The sequence below is a fragment of the Trachurus trachurus genome (genome assembly GCF_905171665.1).
Source record: "Trachurus trachurus genome assembly, chromosome: 1".
Classification (NCBI taxonomy): Eukaryota; Metazoa; Chordata; class Actinopteri; order Carangiformes; family Carangidae; genus Trachurus; species Trachurus trachurus.
The window spans coordinates 6,257,529-6,277,762 of record NC_139891.1 but is presented as its reverse complement, the minus strand read 5'-3'; the positions used below and the strand labels follow the sequence as shown (position 1 = coordinate 6,277,762).

Here is a 20,234-nt window from a genome sequence, read left to right as displayed (position 1 = left end):
CTTTTCACGTGTCTCCCCTTAAAAACAATTTCTTGCCATAGACTGTAAACAGGCTAAACAAAACTTCGATGCAACTGTGTGTGTGTGTTGTTTTATTTTGAACGTTATCTCGGTGCCAGTGGGTGTCTCCGGGTCCCTCACATCCCTGCCCGCACTGCGCATGCGCCCTACATCCTCTCCTCTCCTCTCCTCTCCATCCGCACGTCGAGGGAGGAAAAGCCCGAACAAAGATGCTCAACGTCTCGGGTCGCTGGAGTCTTGTCACCGGGTGAAGCAGAGTTATCTGGGAGGACACACACTCACACACAAACACACACACTACCTACACTACACACACAGAGGAAGCCGTGCAGGTTTAGCAGAAGGACATCCTCCTCCTCCTCCTCTTCCTCCTCGGGTCTCGGTTTCCAGCGATATGGAGCTGAAGAAATCTATTTCGGACACCGAGCGCGCGCTCAGGAGCTACGGCGCCGTGTCGGAAACAGCGTGGACAACTGACAAAGGTAAGGTGTGCTCAGTCTGTGCTCAGTCTGCTCCTACTGACACACACATCTCATCACATCAGCTCTCCTCTCCGCGCGGGCAGCAGCGTCCGTTCGGCTGAGTGAAAAGTGAAAACCCCCAGCGAGCACGAGGCGGCGCTGAAACGGTTAACGCGTGACTCACAGAGGTTTAGGATCATCATGGATCCATAGGATGGATCAGATCAGGGACCTTGCCCAAAGGCCCCACGCTGCATGCACACCGTGGACACTGCACGGTCTCTCTCCGTGGGGGTTGAGCCATAGAACAGCACTATAACACAAACACAATAGCACCTGCGCAATTTACAAACTTGTGTGTGTTTGATCCAGCCTGAGCATGGACAGCTGTGAGTCAACACCTCTCTGATCAGTGTGTGATGGAGCTGTCACATTTACACTGACATCTGAGTGTGTGTGTGTGTGTGTGTGTGTGTGTGTGTGTGTGTGTGTGTGTGTGTGTGTGTGTGTGTATGAGACAGTCAGCAGCTGTCCCACAAATCCATATAGGTTTTAAGTTTGACTTTAACAATGTGCTGATTTGACTCCATGCACACAAGCACAGAGTCAGCACAGTAACAGCAAACAGTCACCATGATAAAAGCTGCGTATACAGTCTGAGGCATGACGATGGGGCTGATCAGATTCAGTTCAAATGAGAAATAGACTGGAACGCTGTAATTGTGTCATTTTCACCAGAGCAGATTATTTTCTCAGTGAAGTGACTGAGCATGTGATCTGTGAATAGCCCACTGGAAAATGGTTTAAAGAGAGAGAGAGAGAGAGATTTCAATACCCCACTGTGACGTCTGCAGCTGTTTTTTTTTTTAGAATAAAAAAAAAGAAGTTAGAAACACAAAAAACATGCGCAACAATGCAAAACAGACAAGAGCAGCAGAAGTCAGAGAATTCTGTATTTTTGTTTGATAGGTGACTAATTGGCAATTCACCTTCTGTTACCTAATTGACCAATCAATTAAGCTCTAAACCATACCACAAGTCACAGCATCAGAAAATGACAGCGGTGAACAGAGTTTCAACAAAAAATAAACATTAGTAGCTGCAGAGCCGCTGCATGAGACTTTTCTATTGTTTTGTCCACTGACCAGAGGAGATGATGATGATGATGATGATGATGATGATGATGATGATGATGATGATGATGATGATGATGATGATGATGATGATGATGAGGGGGAGTGAGTGACGCATGTGTTGACAGGAGCAACAATGATGTGATTTCAAACGGTGAGGAGAGCTCGTCACAGCGGAGTGAAGAAACTTCCAGATTAACTCAGAGAAGAAGGGGGAGAAAAAAATCTGTGGGTATTTTTAGACACCGATCCAGTCATCGCTCTCTCTCTCTCTCTCTGTCTCCCACAAACACACACACACACACACACACACACACACACACACACACACACACACACACACACACACACACACACACACACACACACACACACACACACACACACACACACACACACACACACACACACACACACACACACATACACACAGCTAAACAAGACAGAGGTAAAGCAAAGCCAACCTCCCTTCTCCAGGTCTATCTCCTCTTATTTCTAAAACAAATACTGCCTGTGTTTACCTTGCACTTTCCATTTTATGCTCACCATCTGTTTGTTTTTATTCTACCTTTGGAGGAGGGGGGTGAGGCATCAGCATCAGCAGCACTGTGTGTGTACAGTGTGACTGCAGGATGTGTCAGGGGCGTCTGCATTGAATGTCATACAGATGCTGACGTTTCCTGGGTGCGGAGCCTCCGGTGGCTGCTGCACGGTGCACCGTTCATTACTCATTATACCACAATCCTGAAGAACACCAACGAGCCAGTTTGTTTGTAATGAAACTGGGAGGTAATTCAATCAGATTAATTAGGTGTGTGGTGGTTTACATCTTGCCAGTGTAGGCTGTTACGTAGCTGAAAGTTTGGAGTGGAACCTGGCGTGGCCCCCGGATGAAAAAGCTGCACTTAATTAGGAAGAAGCATCAAAGCTGTTTGTTTCCTCACACTGTTTTTTAAAAGGCTGAGTATGTGTGAGTGCGTGGCTCTCATCAGATGAGGAGGAGCTGTTAACTGAGCTGGCAAGTCGCCACCTTTAACGGCCCATTTGGGACTTAATGCTGCTCGGTCTTATTGATGGCGAGCACGTGGCCTGAGAGTGAGGCGGTGCGTTCTTGTGTGACAAAAGACAAAGGGACGGAGGAGAGAAACGCACTTCCCACGTTCATCGTATGAACTTTGATTTGTCAGCGTCCGTCAGCAGCAGCAGCAGACACCTTTTTGGTTGATGATTCAGTGTCAGTGTGGCACAAACAAACCCTCCTGTGCACGCTTCTGTCTGCTGTGGTGAGTCAGCTCCGTCCCCCCCAGCAAGCATCCACCAAAAACTACCAAAAACACAGACTGCAGTTGGTGCTGCTGCAGGAGGACGAGGAGATGATCCAGTCCTCTGATGGTGATAGAGATACTGTGAATAAATGTTGAGTGTTACATTTGGCAGCTTAAACATGCAATAGTCTGTTAGGCCCCTCTTACTGTCTGGTCATGCACAGGAGGGATCACTTATAACAACTGTTTTCATGAACATATGGAGAACTGAGAGTCCATATGGTGTCTTCGTTTTGTTTTTTCTTAGCTTTGTGTGATTAGAAACATGCTACACTGAAAGAGATCATCTTGGGGGAATTCTGATGGACATTTTTCTAACAATTTATTGATCAAGAAATCAGATGTTTAAAGCAGAAGTAAGCGATCCGGTCGTTTTGGCTAACTTCTTGTCAGCCGATGGAGTTAGCAGTCCCCGCCCTCGTCCCTACGTCACCACATTCACGCACATCCCTTGGCTGCACACACAGAGAGGACCGCCCCTTTATGCCGTTCTCTCTCCTCATTGGATAAAGGTTGTAGGATACAAGGAAAGTTTTCTCCTCGGCTTACAGCAGAGCAGAGTGACTGACAGACCCGTGTTTCAGACCAAACACTCTATAAGTGATTGCTGTCGGAAGATAGAACTATTTAAGACTTACATTAAAGCAGAAGTAAGCGATCCGGTCGTTTTGGCTAGTGCTGCGTTCCAGGTAGGCTTTTGAAACCGTAAATTACAGCTTCAAGTCACAACTTACGACTTTGTAGCGTTCCAGGCAACCCACTCGCGTTTTTCCGACCTGTTTTACCTGGGAAAGTCACTATAACGGCCACTCGTAACTTCCGACCCGTGAACTCGTACCAGATCGAACTGGTATGACTTCACAGGTCGGAAAAACACGAGTTACGAGTTTCCTTGAATGCACCATAACAGTCCTCGTCCCTACGTCACCACATTCACGGCGTCCCTTGGCTGCACACACAGCCCTGCATGCCGTTCTCTCTCCTCATTGGATAAAAACTGTAGGATACGATAAATGTTTTCTCCTCGGCTCAGAGCAGAGCAGAGCAGAGTGACTGACAGACCCGTGTTTCGGTCCAAACACTCTATGTAAGTGATTGCTGTCGGAAGATATAACTATTTAAGACTTATATTAACACAAATGTATCACTTCCTTCTGCTTTAACACAAACATTCCGCTTACTGAGGGAAACCAAGAAATTCCTTTAGCCTCCATAGCGTAGCTCTGAGCAGCTCACGGCTCTGCTCCGCCGTTCTAAAAATAGCTTGCACCGACAAGGCAACAAACCTACCCCTAAAACTATAGGCAGGGATTATGGCAATGGGCCAATTTGCCAAAATGTTAAACTATCCATTTAATGTTCTGCTCGAAAGTGGAAGATAATTGTTGACGATGTAAATTCACAGGGAAACAACCTGAATCATGTGATTGAGGGTTTATCACTGCATTGTAGTGTTGCAAGAAGCTGCTGAGATGATTTTTCAGTGTTAGTGTTGTACAGCTAGTCCAGATATGTCTTGGTCCCCTCCTCTTTAGCACCCACACTGTCACCACCCGCCACCCACTGTCTGATGAGTGATACTCATTGACTGATGACTTCCTGCAACTCTCACATCTCTGCAATGGATTTTATTATAGAGGTTTGAGGATTTTTTGTCGGTAGGCTGATTGTCCTGAAAGATGTTGCATCATGGGAAGTGTAGGATCAAGGCTTTTTGGGACGTGATGGTTGAGGACATTCTGGCCCCTGCTGTTTCCTATTTTATCCCATCTCTCTCAAGTCCCTGATAATGGAGAAATAATACTGAATCATGTGAGGTTCACTGGAAGATCTGTATAACCCAGTTATGGAACTGGTTAATTGATATGGAAGAAAATAGATTAATGAAAAGATATTGATATGGGATAAACAAATAACTGGGCCTTGGGTCAAGAGATGTATATGAATTCTTATGTAATGTGATGATTTATTTAATAATAATAATAAACTTTTTTTTTCTATAGCACCTTTCAGAATTATTGCACAAATGCCAGTCTGTAGGCTACATGTGGGATTTTAAAATGATACACAGACTCAGCTGATCTGATACTGAGGGGGGGCTTGTTCCATAGCATTGGAGCTAAAACAATTCAATTCAATTCATTTATTAAGGACTGCACAACAAGTCGGCAGAATTTGCTTTCGGCACAGCATAGTAGCAGCACTGTGGCAACAGACAGTTATACATTTAACATACATGAACAGACATCAACATCAGACCAGACATTTTACATACAGACTATACATTTAACACAACAAAACAGTAATTTACAGTTAATAATGAAAAAAAAGTCAGTATTTGAATGTTCAGAGAATCTATACTAACTGAGTATAGTAAGGGCAACATATGAAAATCTGGGAACTAAATCCTTACCAAGAAATTTCTTCACAGTTGTCTTTTGGAACATGCGTAGTATGACGTCTTAAAATGTTGAAATTCAACTCCCGTGGGAAACCCCCTAAAAAACGACTCAAAGTTGGGGTACCCGGTAACTGGATTTTTGAACATTCCGAAATGTTAAATTTGGCCTTAAGTAACTTGTGAGGGGTCAAACTAGGGGTTTTTCATGATTCTGAGTTGATTGCAAACATTAGTTTTACACCCAAAACACTCCTTGGTGGAGAAAAAAACAGCCACACCCACTTTTCTTGTTCATCGGAACCCCCATCACCACCACCAATAGAATGTTGGTGCAGGGAAGTTCCATAGTGCAGTTTCAGCCGACGCGACCCGGCTCAGGCTGCAGCGGCATTCATCCTATTAACCATTTTTCTACCATTGCAATGAGTCTGGAAACATTATTTTAAGGCCGAAAAACTCCGCAATGTTACTTTAATGCAAATTCAATCATGAATTCTTTGGCCTTACCACTGCAACTTTTCTGCAAATTTGCTATCATAGACCGCTGTGGCTACTAGCTGTGGTCAGCTGTGGCCACAGTGTTTCCATTACGTTTTTTTGCATGTCTGTATTTTTATTACTAGTTATTGTTTTCATATAACATTAAGTTGTATGCGGATCGGGAGCGAGAGAGAAGGAAAGACATGAGGTGCACACCAGATTTCACATACCAGTAAAAACGGAAACATACACATAGCCTACACACAGACACACACTTCTCACTATTGGGTACATGTACATTAAAAGGTTGCTTTCTTCTACTTTTTATTCATTGCCATGGTAAATCGGCCTAAGTATTGTTTAGTGGTAGTTGTAGTTGGTTAGCATTAAAAGTGAGGAATTTTGGAGTTAGCTAGTGCTAGACATGTTGAAGCCATATACAACCTTAGATCATTGACAGACACTTTTTACACCTTATGTGAGAGCATAAGAACTTGAAATATGTCATGTCATTGCGTTGATAACATGCATAAGAAACTTAAAAATTGTGGTAACACTTTATTTGATGCCTATCTCTATAATGCATTATTGTCATACTTATAATGGGTTATAATAATAAAAGTTATAATGCAGTTATAGCACTGTATAACTATGGTTATAAACACTCATAAATGATTATAATGCTTTATAACAATAATCATAACACACTATAAAGCATTTTATCTTGTCTTATAAGGTCAGGTATTAATATATTATAACTATTAGGAACTCACTGACAATGCCCACATTGATAATGCATTAAAATATAGTTATAATGTGTTACAATTGGCTTATAGTTGTGTATAACTATCATAATAAACTCTCATAAATTACCATAAGGCTTTATAACAATAAGCATAACATATTATAGACCATTATAACTCTATTGTAATACTTGACCTTAAGCCATTATAAAATGCTCTATGATGTGTTATGCTTATTGTTATAAAGTCTTATGATCATTTATGAGTGTTTATAATGATGGTTATACACTTTTATAAGCCAATTATAACACATTATAACTATATTTACGATGTATTATCGACGTGGGCATTGTCAGCCAGTTACTAACAATTATAACGTATCATTATACCTGACCTTATAAGTCATCATAAAATGTTTTATAGTGTGTTATGATTATTGTTATAAAGCCTTATGATAATTTATGAATGTTTATAATTATAGTTATACAATGCTATAACCACATTATAACTCATTATAAGTATGGTTATAATGCATTATAGAGATAGGCGTCAAAGTCTTACCAAAATGGCTGTTAGTTGGTAAATAACAGTAAATAATATGGTTAGTTAGCCAACTCCTATGTGCGACTGAATCTGATGACCATCTCTGACCATTTTATTTTCCTAAATGCTAGCTGACTGCCCCATTAGCTATCAAGCTAGGAAAACATGGCGTAGGCCTATTGTCATCGCAAGGATTTTTGCAGAACGGTTTAGGCTATTATAATAAAGGTGATCTACTATACTCAATAGAATACATTAGAGATCAGCTATTCCTGTGTATGACAGAGGTTTTCTTTAATGTCACAAAAAAACTTCTACTATTACTACTGAATATTTAATATAACTTATATTCTACCTTTTTACATTGTTGGACATTAATCTAGCTGGATGTCAAAAAATTAATAATGTCAAAAACCTGGGGGCCAGATCTGTCCTGCGACACTTTTATATGGCCCTATTATGTTAATAATGGCCCACCAATATAGCATTCACATTACTCACATTACAAATCCCATAATACACTACAACAGCTACCACGGCCATGACCAAGCAATAGGCCCAAGCTGGAATGAACAAGTTTGTGACACACTGCAACATCTTTTTCCATTCTTCAAAAACGACCTCTTAGAGCCTGGATGCTCGATGGAGATTGATGCTCAGTGTGTGTGCAGATTAACATTACCATGTTTGCAATCAATGTAGCACCACTGTGTATTTTTTGTACTTTTCCCATCTTCATTTCGAACAAACTTGTTTCAGTTGTTGCTGGTATGTGAAATCTGGTGCATGTCCACTGTCTTTTCTCTCTCGCTGCTTGCTACCAATCTGCATAATAAATTACATCTATAATAACTTTTTTAATAAATTTAGCGACACCACAAAATCCTGGAGGGTCTGTAGAAATATAATAGAAAAAAAAATAGAAAAAAGGGTAGAAAGTTATATTGAGTATTTAGTAGTATTATGTAACACAACCTCTGCAATGATAAGGAATGGCTTCTCTGCAATACATTCTATTGGTGGTGGTGATGGGGGTTCCGATGAACAAGAAAAGTGGGTGTGGCTGTTTTTTTCTCCACCAAGGAGTGTTTTGGGTGTAAAACTAATGTTTGCAATCAACTCAGAATCATGAAAAACCCCTAGTTTGACCCCTCACAAGTTACTTAAGGCCAAATTTAACATTTCGGAATGTTCAAAAATCCAGTTACCGGGTACCCCAACTTTGAGTCGTTTTTTAGGGGGTTTCCCACGGGAGTTGAATTTCAACATTTTAAGACGTCATACTACGCATGTTCCTAAAGACAATTGTGAAGAAATTTCTTGGTAAGGATTTAGTTCCCAGATTGGTCAAATATCTGCTAAAATGCCCTTACTATAGGGAGAAGAGGAAAACAAGATTTTTTTAATCAAGATAAGCTGCAGATTGTACAATTCATTTGAAATGTTTGTCGTTTCTTCTTGTAGGAATATCAGCCATACAGTATCTTCATTTAGGCTAATGTTTCTGCATCTTTTTTTGTTGATATTTGTGAAACCCAGAAGATGAGACTGTATTGTGACGTCATCTTCTAATCCCAAGTGGGAAGGGCCAATAAATAAGAATTCTAACTAACTCACCACTGGAGAACGCTTTAACTTCGGCTCCACAGTTGAATAGAATAACAGGCTGTATGTGTGTGTGTGTGCTTTAAGATGCCGGTGTGGCCGGTCTCCTGCAGGTGCTGCAGCATTAGCAGTGGTCAGTGCATTGATCAGAGCAGTGAGTGTCTGGTCGGTGTAGTGAGTGTTCAGTGGTTGCAGTGTGAGTCCGTGGTCTGGCTCAGGAAGGAAAAACCCAGTCATCAAGAATCCACAGCTGCTCATTGATCCATGTGAGGAGGATTATCTCACCTCCACATCAGCAGGCACTTCTCACTGTCTGCCTGTCAGCTGTCATACATCCTGCTTCTCTGCACATACATTTTCACCTCATCACTGACATTCAGTCATTTGTGCCTGCAGCCATGCTGTGACTCTTAACTTCAAATCACCTCTCACAATTACATATGCTGCTGCTTCCTCTCCAAATGCCAGGTTCTTGGCATCTGTGAAAACACATAGAGAGAGGGAAATGAGGTGTGAGAACTTTATTTGCCAAGAAGCTGATGCTACGAGAAAGTTTGCAAGGATAAAAAAGACTGGAATTAAGAACTCTTGAATGCAACTGTCACATGAAATCATACCAATTTCTAATAGGACACGAGCATATTGTCACTGGAATATAGTTTGGTCTTGTGTAGTGAGTATTCTCTGTGATTTAAAGCATTAAATACCCTTTAAACCCTTAAAGGGATAGTTCACCCAAAATTGAAATTTCTCATTATCTACTCACCCTCATGTCGACTAAGGGCTGGGAGAAGTTTCAGAGTCCTCCGTGGCTTCTCTGAGTTACAGGGGGTCTCGGCGTAGCAGTGCATGTCCATATAACGGTTGCAAACGGATACCAACTGTCTTCGTAACAAAAAGACACACCAAAAAACATCCAAATACCTCCATGCTGCTCGTATGTAATGCCTGTCTTGTATTGAAGCCCTGAAATGCAAAATTGTCCCGAAATAAATTGAATAAGTCTATATTTCAAGCTTGTTTTGTAGCGGAAGCTTCTCGAAGCTCCTCTTCCCGGTTTGTCAAATTTGGATGAACTGGGAAGAGGACAGACCCTGGTTCGTCCAAATATGATGAACCGGGAAGAGGAGCTTCCGCTACAAACAAGCTTGAAATATAGACTTATTTAATTTCTTTCGGGACAATTTCGCAGAAGACATGCACTGCTACGCCGAGACCCCCTGTAACTCAGAGAAGCCACGGAGGACTCTGAAACTTCTCCCAGCCCTTAGTCCACATGAGGGTGAGTAGATAAGTAGATTAGTATTAACTATAGGCTACTATTATTAGTAGAAATTTCAATTTTGGGTGAACAATCCCTTTACGCACTGCCCAAGGTAAAAAGAATTGTATAACATAACAGACAAGACAAAGCAGAGCTGTCCTTGTGGATGTCTCTTATTAGAATACTAGATGTTTGTCCTGCCCTCCCTGTCTCCGTCTTATTCATTTAGCTGTGTGTTCTGTCCCATCCCTCTCAGGTCACTCAGACGTGTCCATGGCGGAAAGCACCATGTCTCCAGACGAGATCGAGGTGGAGATGGCCCGTATCCAGCGGCTGAGAGAAGTCCTGGTGCGCAGGGAGTCGGAGCTGCGCTTCATGTGAGTGGCTCAAGTCTCCACTTTCTGTGTTTTGGTTTCACCATATGTGCTTACAACGTGACTGAAGATTTAATCATTACACACTGTCACACCGATTCCCGTTGCCATCCTCGAGCGGATGCAGCGTTGTTGCCATGACACACGGCCGACACTCTCATCATGAGGCACTGCAAAGATATTCAAGTGCTGTGTGTCTTAGTGATATAAGCCGGTTGTTTTAAGACGGTTCGATACTGGAGTGCTGCAGTCCATTTGTCCATCGATTACCCCGGGGCCAATAGCAAGTCGAATGAGTCACCGGCCGCGATCAACTTGTTGGCTCCTCATCAACAACGGCCTGAAGGATCATGGATCAGTGCTGCATGTTGTTTCCTCTGCTGCCTCCGCACTATCAGCACAAATACACAACATGAGTGTCACAGTATGAGTTTAATGTTCAGTAGACACTGGGGTGCAGCTGATAATTATAGTCGTTATAAATTAACCTTTCATCTCAATTAATCACTGAAGGAAACTGAATCATCTTCCCAAAGACTAAGCCTTCTATACGGAAATATAATGAGATGATTTATGTGTATCAACTATGAGAATTGCATTAAAACATTACAGGCAGTTTTGAGAGATGACTAAAATAAAATAAAGCTAGGATCAAGGACTATTTGACTACTGCATGCACATGTTCTCTCACCGAACGCAGCTGGTGATTATACTGTAATGATGTGATTTGCCAAACTGTTATAGCTGTCTTTATGTCACTTTATGTGGACCTACTGTGCTGCTCTCTTGGCCAGGAGTCAGGACCCCCTTGCAAAAGAGATTCTGAATCTCAATGGGATTATTCCTGGTTAAATAAAGGTTAAATAAAAAAAAAAAAAAAAAAAAAAAAATATAGATTTCAATGATTAAATTATAAGAATAGCTGATTTTTTTTAACTGTTTCGTTACATATTGATTGCTTAAAAAACCACTCATCCTATTTATATAACTTTATATTGCAATACGTTTCAATGTTGCACTGTTGGTTGTATTTGTTATAATGCAAAAAAGAGATTTCCTTTCTGTTACATAAACTGTGCTGTTGAAAATGCAAAGTATTACAACTTGTATTATGCATCAGTTCATCTTTATAAAACCAAATTGAACGTGGAAGAGGAAGCCAATGTCTCAGGCAGTTTATTTTTCTCTTGATCGTCAGTATATTTCAGCTTGTATCACCACGGCGACGTGTCCAACTAAACTGTTTATGGGCCATTGCGCTCGCACGGTTGTTGTGTCACATGAAGCTGAGACACGTCTCAGAAACTTCACTCCAGTTTATACTGTTTGTCGGCACGCCCACGTGAAAGGCTTCATTAGGCCGCCACGCTGCTCGTTGCTTACGTCTCTGTTGTCAGGCTCAGTGTGTGACTCAAAAACAGCACATAGACACACACACACACACACACACACACACACACACACACGGACGCGGTGCAGACACACACTGACTAGCAGATGGCGTGTCAGAGTGCAGAAGCTGCTGGAATCCACAGATAGCATTGAAAGAGTGGAGGGAGAAAAAGAAGCTGAAGGGACATGGGGGAGAAGGGAGAGAGGAGGGGGAGGAGGAGGAGGAGGAGGAGGGGGGGCTGGAGGAGGGAGGTGTAAAACGGAGCAACAGGGATAAATGCAGAGGGAGGAGGAGGAGGAGGAGGAGGAGGGAGGAGGAAGGAGGCTGTGGATGAGTCATCGGCCTGATCTATCACAGGGAGAATTAAATGTGTGGTAGCTGTCACAGCTCCGCATAGAGGGAAGTGGGGGTGGGGGGGGATGTGGAGTCCTGGAGGGTGAGACGTCAGGAGGCTCAGGGAGCAGCGTGGACTGATTTATGCTGCATGGTTTCTATCTGCACACACAGGAGGCTGAAGCTGTGACGTCTCAATGACAGTACAGTGCAGCACAGTGATTAGTGCTCAGCTCATGTGTCTATTAGTCAACTATTCACCTGATACATGACAGAAAATACAGTCCCAACTGTTTTAATAGCTGACTAATCATTTTATGATTTATTGATCTATAGATGTTAGGAACAGGTTTGGTATGTCATTATATACTGGACATCTTTGGTTTTGGACCGTTATAATTATGACCAGTATGTTTCATCTATGAAGACTAATTTATTGAAAAGAAATTGATTATTTGTTGTCAAAATATTCAATGATAAATCTAAATGCTAACATGCTCATAGTGACATAACATGCAGATGTTCAGCAGCTAACATTTGCTACAGTTAAAGGGACAACAAGGAGTTTGTATTTGGTTATAAAAAAGTCTCATATTAATGTGGATGAATCTACGTTACCTACACTTGTTAATGGGTCAATTTTCGATAAATATATCGTTTTGTCTCTATCGTTATTTTGTTATTATTAGTGGTGGAAACGCTGGGCGAGCCGACCAGTGTTTCCTTACTTTCGGTTTCGCGGAAGCTGCCCGGCGGGTCATGAGAATAACGCCGCCGAATCGCCGTTTATGGTCGGAACTACGACGGTATCTGATTGTCTTCCAACCTCTGACTTTAATTCTTAATGAATGAAAACATTCTGTGAAAACACATCGTTTCCCAAAACTCCTCGTTGTCCCTTTAAGGCTGATCATGAAGTCATATTTGGTCAGAGCATTGGAGACGATGACCTTTTTAACCTGATGTTGGCACTGGATGAAAAGGCATCAAGGTCGTTACAGTTCATCTTCATGGATACGAATATATGTGCAGCACATTCCATGACACTCCATTAAACAGATGTCGAGAAATCGCAATCACGTGAAACATAAAGGAACAAGGGTCACTAGAGTCAGGAGATACACCACATCACGCGGTATCCATGACTGTCTGTGAAGGATTAGTCGGTATTTGAGGTGTTTTGGTTTGGATGGAGCTGCTAGTATGAATTGAATAGGAGCAGAAATAATCAGGATAATTACAGCACAGGTTGGGATTTTGCATATTACAATTATTGTAATATTCTATACAAATAATTAGGGTTATCTGGCAAAAAGTAAAATATACATACATGCATTTTATTGATGCTTCTTTACTTTATCAATAGAGATCTGGTTTTTCAACTACGTCTGCTTTTCTTAAAGGGCTGGTTCTAGGATACAAAGCTGTCTAACATCATTTCAGTCAGATAAAGATGAATAAAGTGGAAGCAGAAGCTGATGGAGCCAGTGATTAACTGTTTTATTTCTCCTTTTTTCAGGATGGATGACATCCAGCTCTGCAAAGACATCATGAGTTTAAAGCAGGATCTGAGACAGATTGTCGCAGTACCAGGTACACACACACACACACACACACACACACACACACACACACACACACACACACACACACACACACACACACACACACACACACACACACACACACACACACACACACACACACACACACACACACACACACACACAGACAACCACATCAAGACATCCAGCTGTAAGCCTTTCAGGAAACACACCTCTCAGAACTGATCCCCTGTGTGAAGCTGTCCGCGCTCGACCAAAAATAGAGTTTTTTGGCACCAAGCGTTTGTGTTTACAGCTCGCCGGAGTCCCATAACCTCCGCGGGCGTCACAGTGATTCATGGGAAGTGTCACGACTCTAAACTATGTGGGACAGATTGTAAGTCTCAGGGATGTGAGTGAGTTATGAGGGAGAGATCAACGTGCACACACATCAACACACATGCATCATCGCTGTGAAGGCAATAAGAGCGTTGTGGACAAGGTCTCTCTACACTGGAACTGATTTCAGTAAACACTCCTTTTGACTCCCCGGGTGTTTTTGTGGTGCAGAGCGCAGGAACAAATATTAGTCCAACACCTCAGTCAGTTCTTTTATTGTCTCTGTATCTGTAATGCTGCTGCGTCACCCATAGTAACACACTGCACACGGGGAACCTGGCAACAGCATGAAAACACACCTCTCCTGTGAGTGTTTACATCAGGTGTCAGAGGAGGGGCCAGCAACGGGACACTAGGACACATGGGTGCTCATCAGCTGTTCTGGGACCTGTCAAACACAGAGAGAGGGTTTCTTAGTGTGGACAAAATAACAGAAACGCCAGATGGTCCTGTTGTACGATGTAATCCTGTACCTGTACAACAGCGCAGCTGTGTTTGGGCTGTTCAGGGCTAAAAAAAATAAAAAATAAAAATATTGAGGTCATGAATCCGCCCAGTGTGAAACTCCCCAGATACCAACAGGGAAAGCTGACAAGACAAATCCAATTGGAAGCGATCCTGGACAGCAGAACTGTGGCAAAAAAAGGCAATTACAGGATGACGTTAAAGGCTGGAGTGTGGTTTAGTAGCAGCATAAATAGAAAAGAACTCTCTCCATCAGGTAAACAACAGTGTGTGTCTGAAGTTTGCTGACATTAGGTCCTAATAGCCACCAAGAACAAAGTGAAGGCTGTAGCAGCAAAACCTCAGAGCTGAGCCAAGCATTTTGTTGTCTGTGAATTCGACTTCTAATGTATGAGGGAAGATTTAAAGGAGACATATGATGCCCCTTTTGCACAAATTAAAATAGTTCCCATATTCCTTCTATAAAACAACAAAAACAACACTCAGAAAGTACTTTTAAAGGCAAAATAATAATGTATTTACAAATATATAACTAAAATGCATGAACTTTTTTGTACGTTTATGCTGTCACATGACCTCTGCCCCATGGTCAACCTCTGCTTGATGCACGACCTGTAAATTACACAAATATATAGAATTACCATAAAAATACATTTGGAATTAGAATGGCAGCCAATGAGTTAAATGCAAATGAGCCACTGCACACCCTGCCCCGCCCCCTCTAACGGTACAGTTAGAAAACTCGAAAACTAATGACATCATTGTATGTCGACAGAGGGAAATCGTAATGGATATCAACCTTTTTTTGTCAATTCTTTCATTTTGAGGTCTGGTAGGCAAACCAAAAAGGAGCCCTCAAAAACGTATATTTCCATAATACGTCCCCTTTAAGATGTATTTACACACTTGCTCTGGATCTTTCACTCGCACTACATGGTTCTCATCAGCAGTTAAACATTCTCTTTATGTGTTGGGTTTTGTTGTCTGACAGTTTGTGAGTTGTGATGTGACTTCGCTCTCTCTACAGTCTTGCACTGTTCTGTTGTCCGCCCCCTGTCCATTTGGGATGACTGGTCACACACAAACTGCCCCTCGCTGACGTTCCCACAAGCCACTGGGGCCTCATGCGGAGCGGGCGGCGGGGAGGGGGGGGGGTCTGGTATCCCACTGCTGCACACCAGCACAATGAAGAGTCGCTTAACGAACCTGCATGACCCTGCATGTTGCCCCTCTGCTCCTGCTCCTCTGACATTGGAGAGTGTGTGTGTGTGGGAGCCATGATGTGCCCCACAGATTTTCCTGCCCCCCCCACCCACCCACCCACCCCCACTCCCACTCCCACTCCCACCTGCCCCCAGGGGATACACACTGGAGCTGCACTGCTCCACTCTATTTCCAGCAGGAAAAAGAGCTGATGCTTGCAGTCATTTCTCTAACTCTTTTCGGCCTACATACCAGCAGCACCAAACAACCTACAGTACCTCTGCAGCTGTTGGCCAATGTATTTTTGTGTGTGTGTGTGTGTGTGTGTGCTCATTGTTTGGTCTGTTTCTGTGTGTCTTTTCCTGTGCTCCGGAGCGTGAAGGTTAGGCGAGTGAGACAAACCAACAGGGGATGTTGAGTTTGTGGATCTCTTGACTGTGAATGCAAAAACACAGCTCCCCCAGCATTTGCATAATTAAGTCTGTGCCTTATTTGCTATAAATTATACATGAGCACAGAATTAAAGGTCTGTTTGTGATATGACTCAGTGTTCAAGAGCCAGCTGACTTTGCTGTGAAGTCAGTTTTGTAACACGAGTTGTAAAAGAAACTTACGTGGACCGAACCTGCATTTCTATTTCACACAAGAAAATAAAAAATAATACTAAGGCTTCAGCTCTGCCTGCCTGTCCTCCACCTTCAGGCTTCTTATATATTGGTTTATGACTTTCATTCATTCTCTTTCCTCCTTTCCTCCAGAGAAAGAAAAAAACAAGAAGCACAGGCAGCGGGAGGAGGAGCTGATCCTGAAGATCCATAAACTGGTGCAGAAGAGGGATTTCCTGGTGGATGATGCCGAGGTGGAGAGATTAAGGTGAGAGCGTCACTCAGGATCCAGGATGACATTCCCGGGAGCGAACTGTCAGTTTGTTTACTCAGGGAGTGTCAGAATGAAGCGCATCCACCAGTTTCTTCATTCAAGGCGCAGGGTGGATGAGAGGCAGCAGGAGGAGACTCATTAGAGTAAAATGTGAGAGTGAGTGACAGCAGGGGGCGGGGTCACTCCCTTGTCACTCGCAACAGTGGTGGCTGCTGTTGTGTGTGTGTGTGTGTGGCTGTGCATTGTGATTTTCCTCCTTCTCCTCTGTTGTTGCCATAGAGTGTGCTTCAAAGATAACATTCATATAGACAGGATAGAAAATGAGGGAATCACAGTCTGCTTTTAAATCACTGGATGAACAATTTATCTCTGTGTTTGTGAAATATCAGGTTATTATTTATCAAGTTAAACAGCGTATGCACTGAGTCACCATAGAAGTCTGTTCACATTATAATATGTATGTATTATGTAATTAAGGCCACATTCAGACTCAGTTTGCCTCTTGTGTATTATCATTACACAACGGAGCATCACTTTTACCCTGAAGATCTTTGGAGAACACAAAAAGCTACAAAGGTGAGGCTCGGTCCTCTACACATGGTTTTGTATAAAATATTAAGGTTAACCTGGTTCTAATACAAACATGTTAGGTAACACCTTATTTGACGCCTATCTCTGTAACACATTCTAACCATACTTATGAGTTATAATACAGTTATAGCACTGTATAACTATAGTTATAAACACTCATAAATGATCATAATGCTTTATCATAACACACTATAAAGCATTTTATCATGACTTATAAGGTCAGGTATTATATGTTATAATTGTTAGTAACTCGCTGACAATGCCCACATTGATAATGCATTATACTGTACATATCATTGGCTTATAAACATGTATAACTATCATTATAAACACTCAAATGATCATAAGGCTTTATAACAATAAGCATAACACATCATAGAGCATTTTATAATGGCTTATAAGGTCAAGTATTGTAATAGAGTTATAATGCTCTATAATGTGTTATGCTTATTGTTATAAAGCCTTATGATCATAGTGTTTATAATGATAGTTATTTTTATATGCCAATTATAACACAGTATAACTATATTTATAATGCATTATCGATGTGGGCACTGTCAGCAAGTTACTAACAACTATAACGTATTATAATACCTGACCTTATAAATCATGATAAAATGCTTTTTAGTGTGTTATGATTATTGTTATGAAGCAGTATGATCATTTATGAGTGTTTATAACTATAGTTATACAGTGCATTATAACTCATTAGTATGGTTATAATGCATTATAGAGACAGGCGTCAAATGCCGTTTGTATTAGGCTGTTTACAAAGAACCATGAAGGGGAAAGGTGTTTGGCTCCAGTGTCATGTTAGTACGTTAAGGGCCGGATTTACTAAAGGTTTGCGTGTATTAAAACGTGTGCAAACGTGATTGCACGCGCAAACACACGTGGAACCTGATCTACTAACCGGACGCACCGAGGATTGCGTCTCTCAAATGGGCAAAATAGCACGAGCAATCCATTTAGCGTGTTTGCCGTGATGAATATGTAAATATGGGCGTTTCTGCCAGAACACGCAAAATACTGGGAGGAGTAGATGCAAATCGATTTATTTAGCGAGGGCAATGTGATTTACCAAACCAGGAAGAGATTGCGGTGGCTGTTTTTGCGTCTTTATTTACCACGCCTGAAAGCATGTACTAACTGATACAACTTTGCCAAAACTTATGCGTTTATTGATTTGATACCTGTCAGAGCCCCATGATCTTACATCTCTGCATTTCCTCACGTCTGGGTAATTCTGTAACAGTTTTTCAGCCGTGTTAAAAGTCTTTTACGCGCCGTTACGCACGGGGCACGTCTGTCCTGCAGTGCGCTCCTCTCTTTTCCTCTCCTCTCCTCTCCAGTACCTGGCTGCTCAGCTTCGTCTCTCAGTCCCTGTCCCGGACTGTCACCGCTGCGTTCACCCGCCTTTGATCCCTCAGGTCAGTGGTCAGAGCGTTTAGATCCGTGTGTCCCACCTGAGCTCTCTATTAATCCACTGGATCATGGGCGGCATACACACACACGTTATAGGTGTGTGATTGTCGCTGCAGCTGCTGCCTGTTCGTCAGTATATGACGAGTTGGGCCCTGTAGCGATTTGTGTTTATTTATCTAAACAGAGCGCGAGAGAGATAAACACACATGCTGTCATTGTATGCATCGGATCAAATGTCATTCTGTCCCTTCGTCCGTCCAGCTCTCTGTCCACTCTCTCCATGGCGGAAACGATTACCAAGCGCAAAACCCTCATTTACATATTACGGTTTGCACGTGTTTTCATTTAGCGGGTTACTCTTAGTAGATCAGCTGTTTTGCGTGCACTAACCAAACACGCAATATTTTAGAGGGCACAAACAATATAGCGCCCGCTATCTGGGATCTTAGTAAATCCGGCCCTTTGGGTACAAACGCTCGCTACTGCCAAGTATAATACTGTAAGTCAGGTAAAACCAAGTAAGGTGTGTGTGTGTGTGTGTGTGTGTGTGTGTGTGGTACCTCAGGGAGCAGGAGGAGGACAAGGAGATGGCCGAGTTCCTCAGACTGAAGCTGATGCCTCTGGAGAAGAAGCTCAAAGACGCACAGAGTGAGTGAGAGATTAAAACACGACCCAGGGCGTCGCACACCCCCACTCCTATGATGTGTGATCATTTTTTCTTTTCTTTCTCTTTATGACAAGACCCTCCAAAGCCCAAGAGACAAATCCTGGAGCCGCCCCCTAACAAACCATCCATCACCAAGTCAGGAGTGGCCATCATCAAAGACTGCTGTGGAGCCACCCAGTGTGCCGTCATGTAACTGACAGACAGAGACCTCTTCATCAACACACGTCACAAACACAAACATCACATGACATCTCTAACTTCCTGTGACTCAGAGAACCCCAGTTAGCCAGGTCCGGTCCGTCCCCCCCCCCTCCCTCCCTGTGCTGGAGCAGCTTTTGTATGCGAGGACTGCTTGTTATTACAGGGTTATTACATAGATAAAAGCAGATATGAAGCATGAGGACAGGAGACGGAGAGAAATCGGTGTTGTAGATCATGTGTTTAGTCAGAAACATATTTCTTTATCCAGCGCTGCTTTTCAAAGAGGCGATGTGATCTAAAATAATGTATCCGATACACAAGGGTAGAGAACTGCAAGCACAAGGTCCACAATGTGAAATGTAACACGCTGGGTTTCTCTGTGTGACAGGAATAAAAACACCCGCCATCACCTCATCATGTTTGGTAAAGGATATTTCTTCCATTTCAGCCATTTAACATAAACCGGTTAACCTCTGTCACCCACAACTCCTCACACTTCTATCACTGTCACCGAGTGGGTGGAAATGCTGGAGAGCGGTGGTGGCAGCCAGTGGATGTTTTTGTGCTGCATAATTCTCAGTGTAGGGAATTGGCAGATTAAAAGTGTCTGTAGTCTGTGGTCACTAAAAGCTTTGAAATGATCAGACACTTTAAGCAAGAAGGGACTGCGGCATAACTGCAAACACTGTAAGGCCGGATCATGTTAGCTAGAACTGAGACGACGAACTGAACTTCAAGCTGCAAATCATCAATTAACACATTTGTATTTCTTAAAAATGCACAA

At 42.5% G+C, this 20,234-nt stretch overlaps 1 protein-coding gene across 1 annotated transcript; it reads left to right on the top strand.

Annotated features, from left to right (window-relative positions):
* Positions 1-406: 406 nt before the first annotated feature.
* bmerb1 (bMERB domain containing 1) lies at positions 407-19,442 on the top strand (the record flags this gene model as incomplete). The annotated part of the gene is made up of 6 exons (XM_083984452.1): positions 407-503; positions 10,233-10,353; positions 13,596-13,669; positions 16,446-16,560; positions 19,148-19,230; positions 19,324-19,442. The coding sequence occupies exons 1-6, from the start codon at positions 416-418 to the stop codon at positions 19,440-19,442; spliced, it is 600 nt and encodes a 199-aa protein (XP_083840578.1). The 5' UTR covers positions 407-415.
* Between the last annotated feature and the right edge of the window lie 792 nt (positions 19,443-20,234).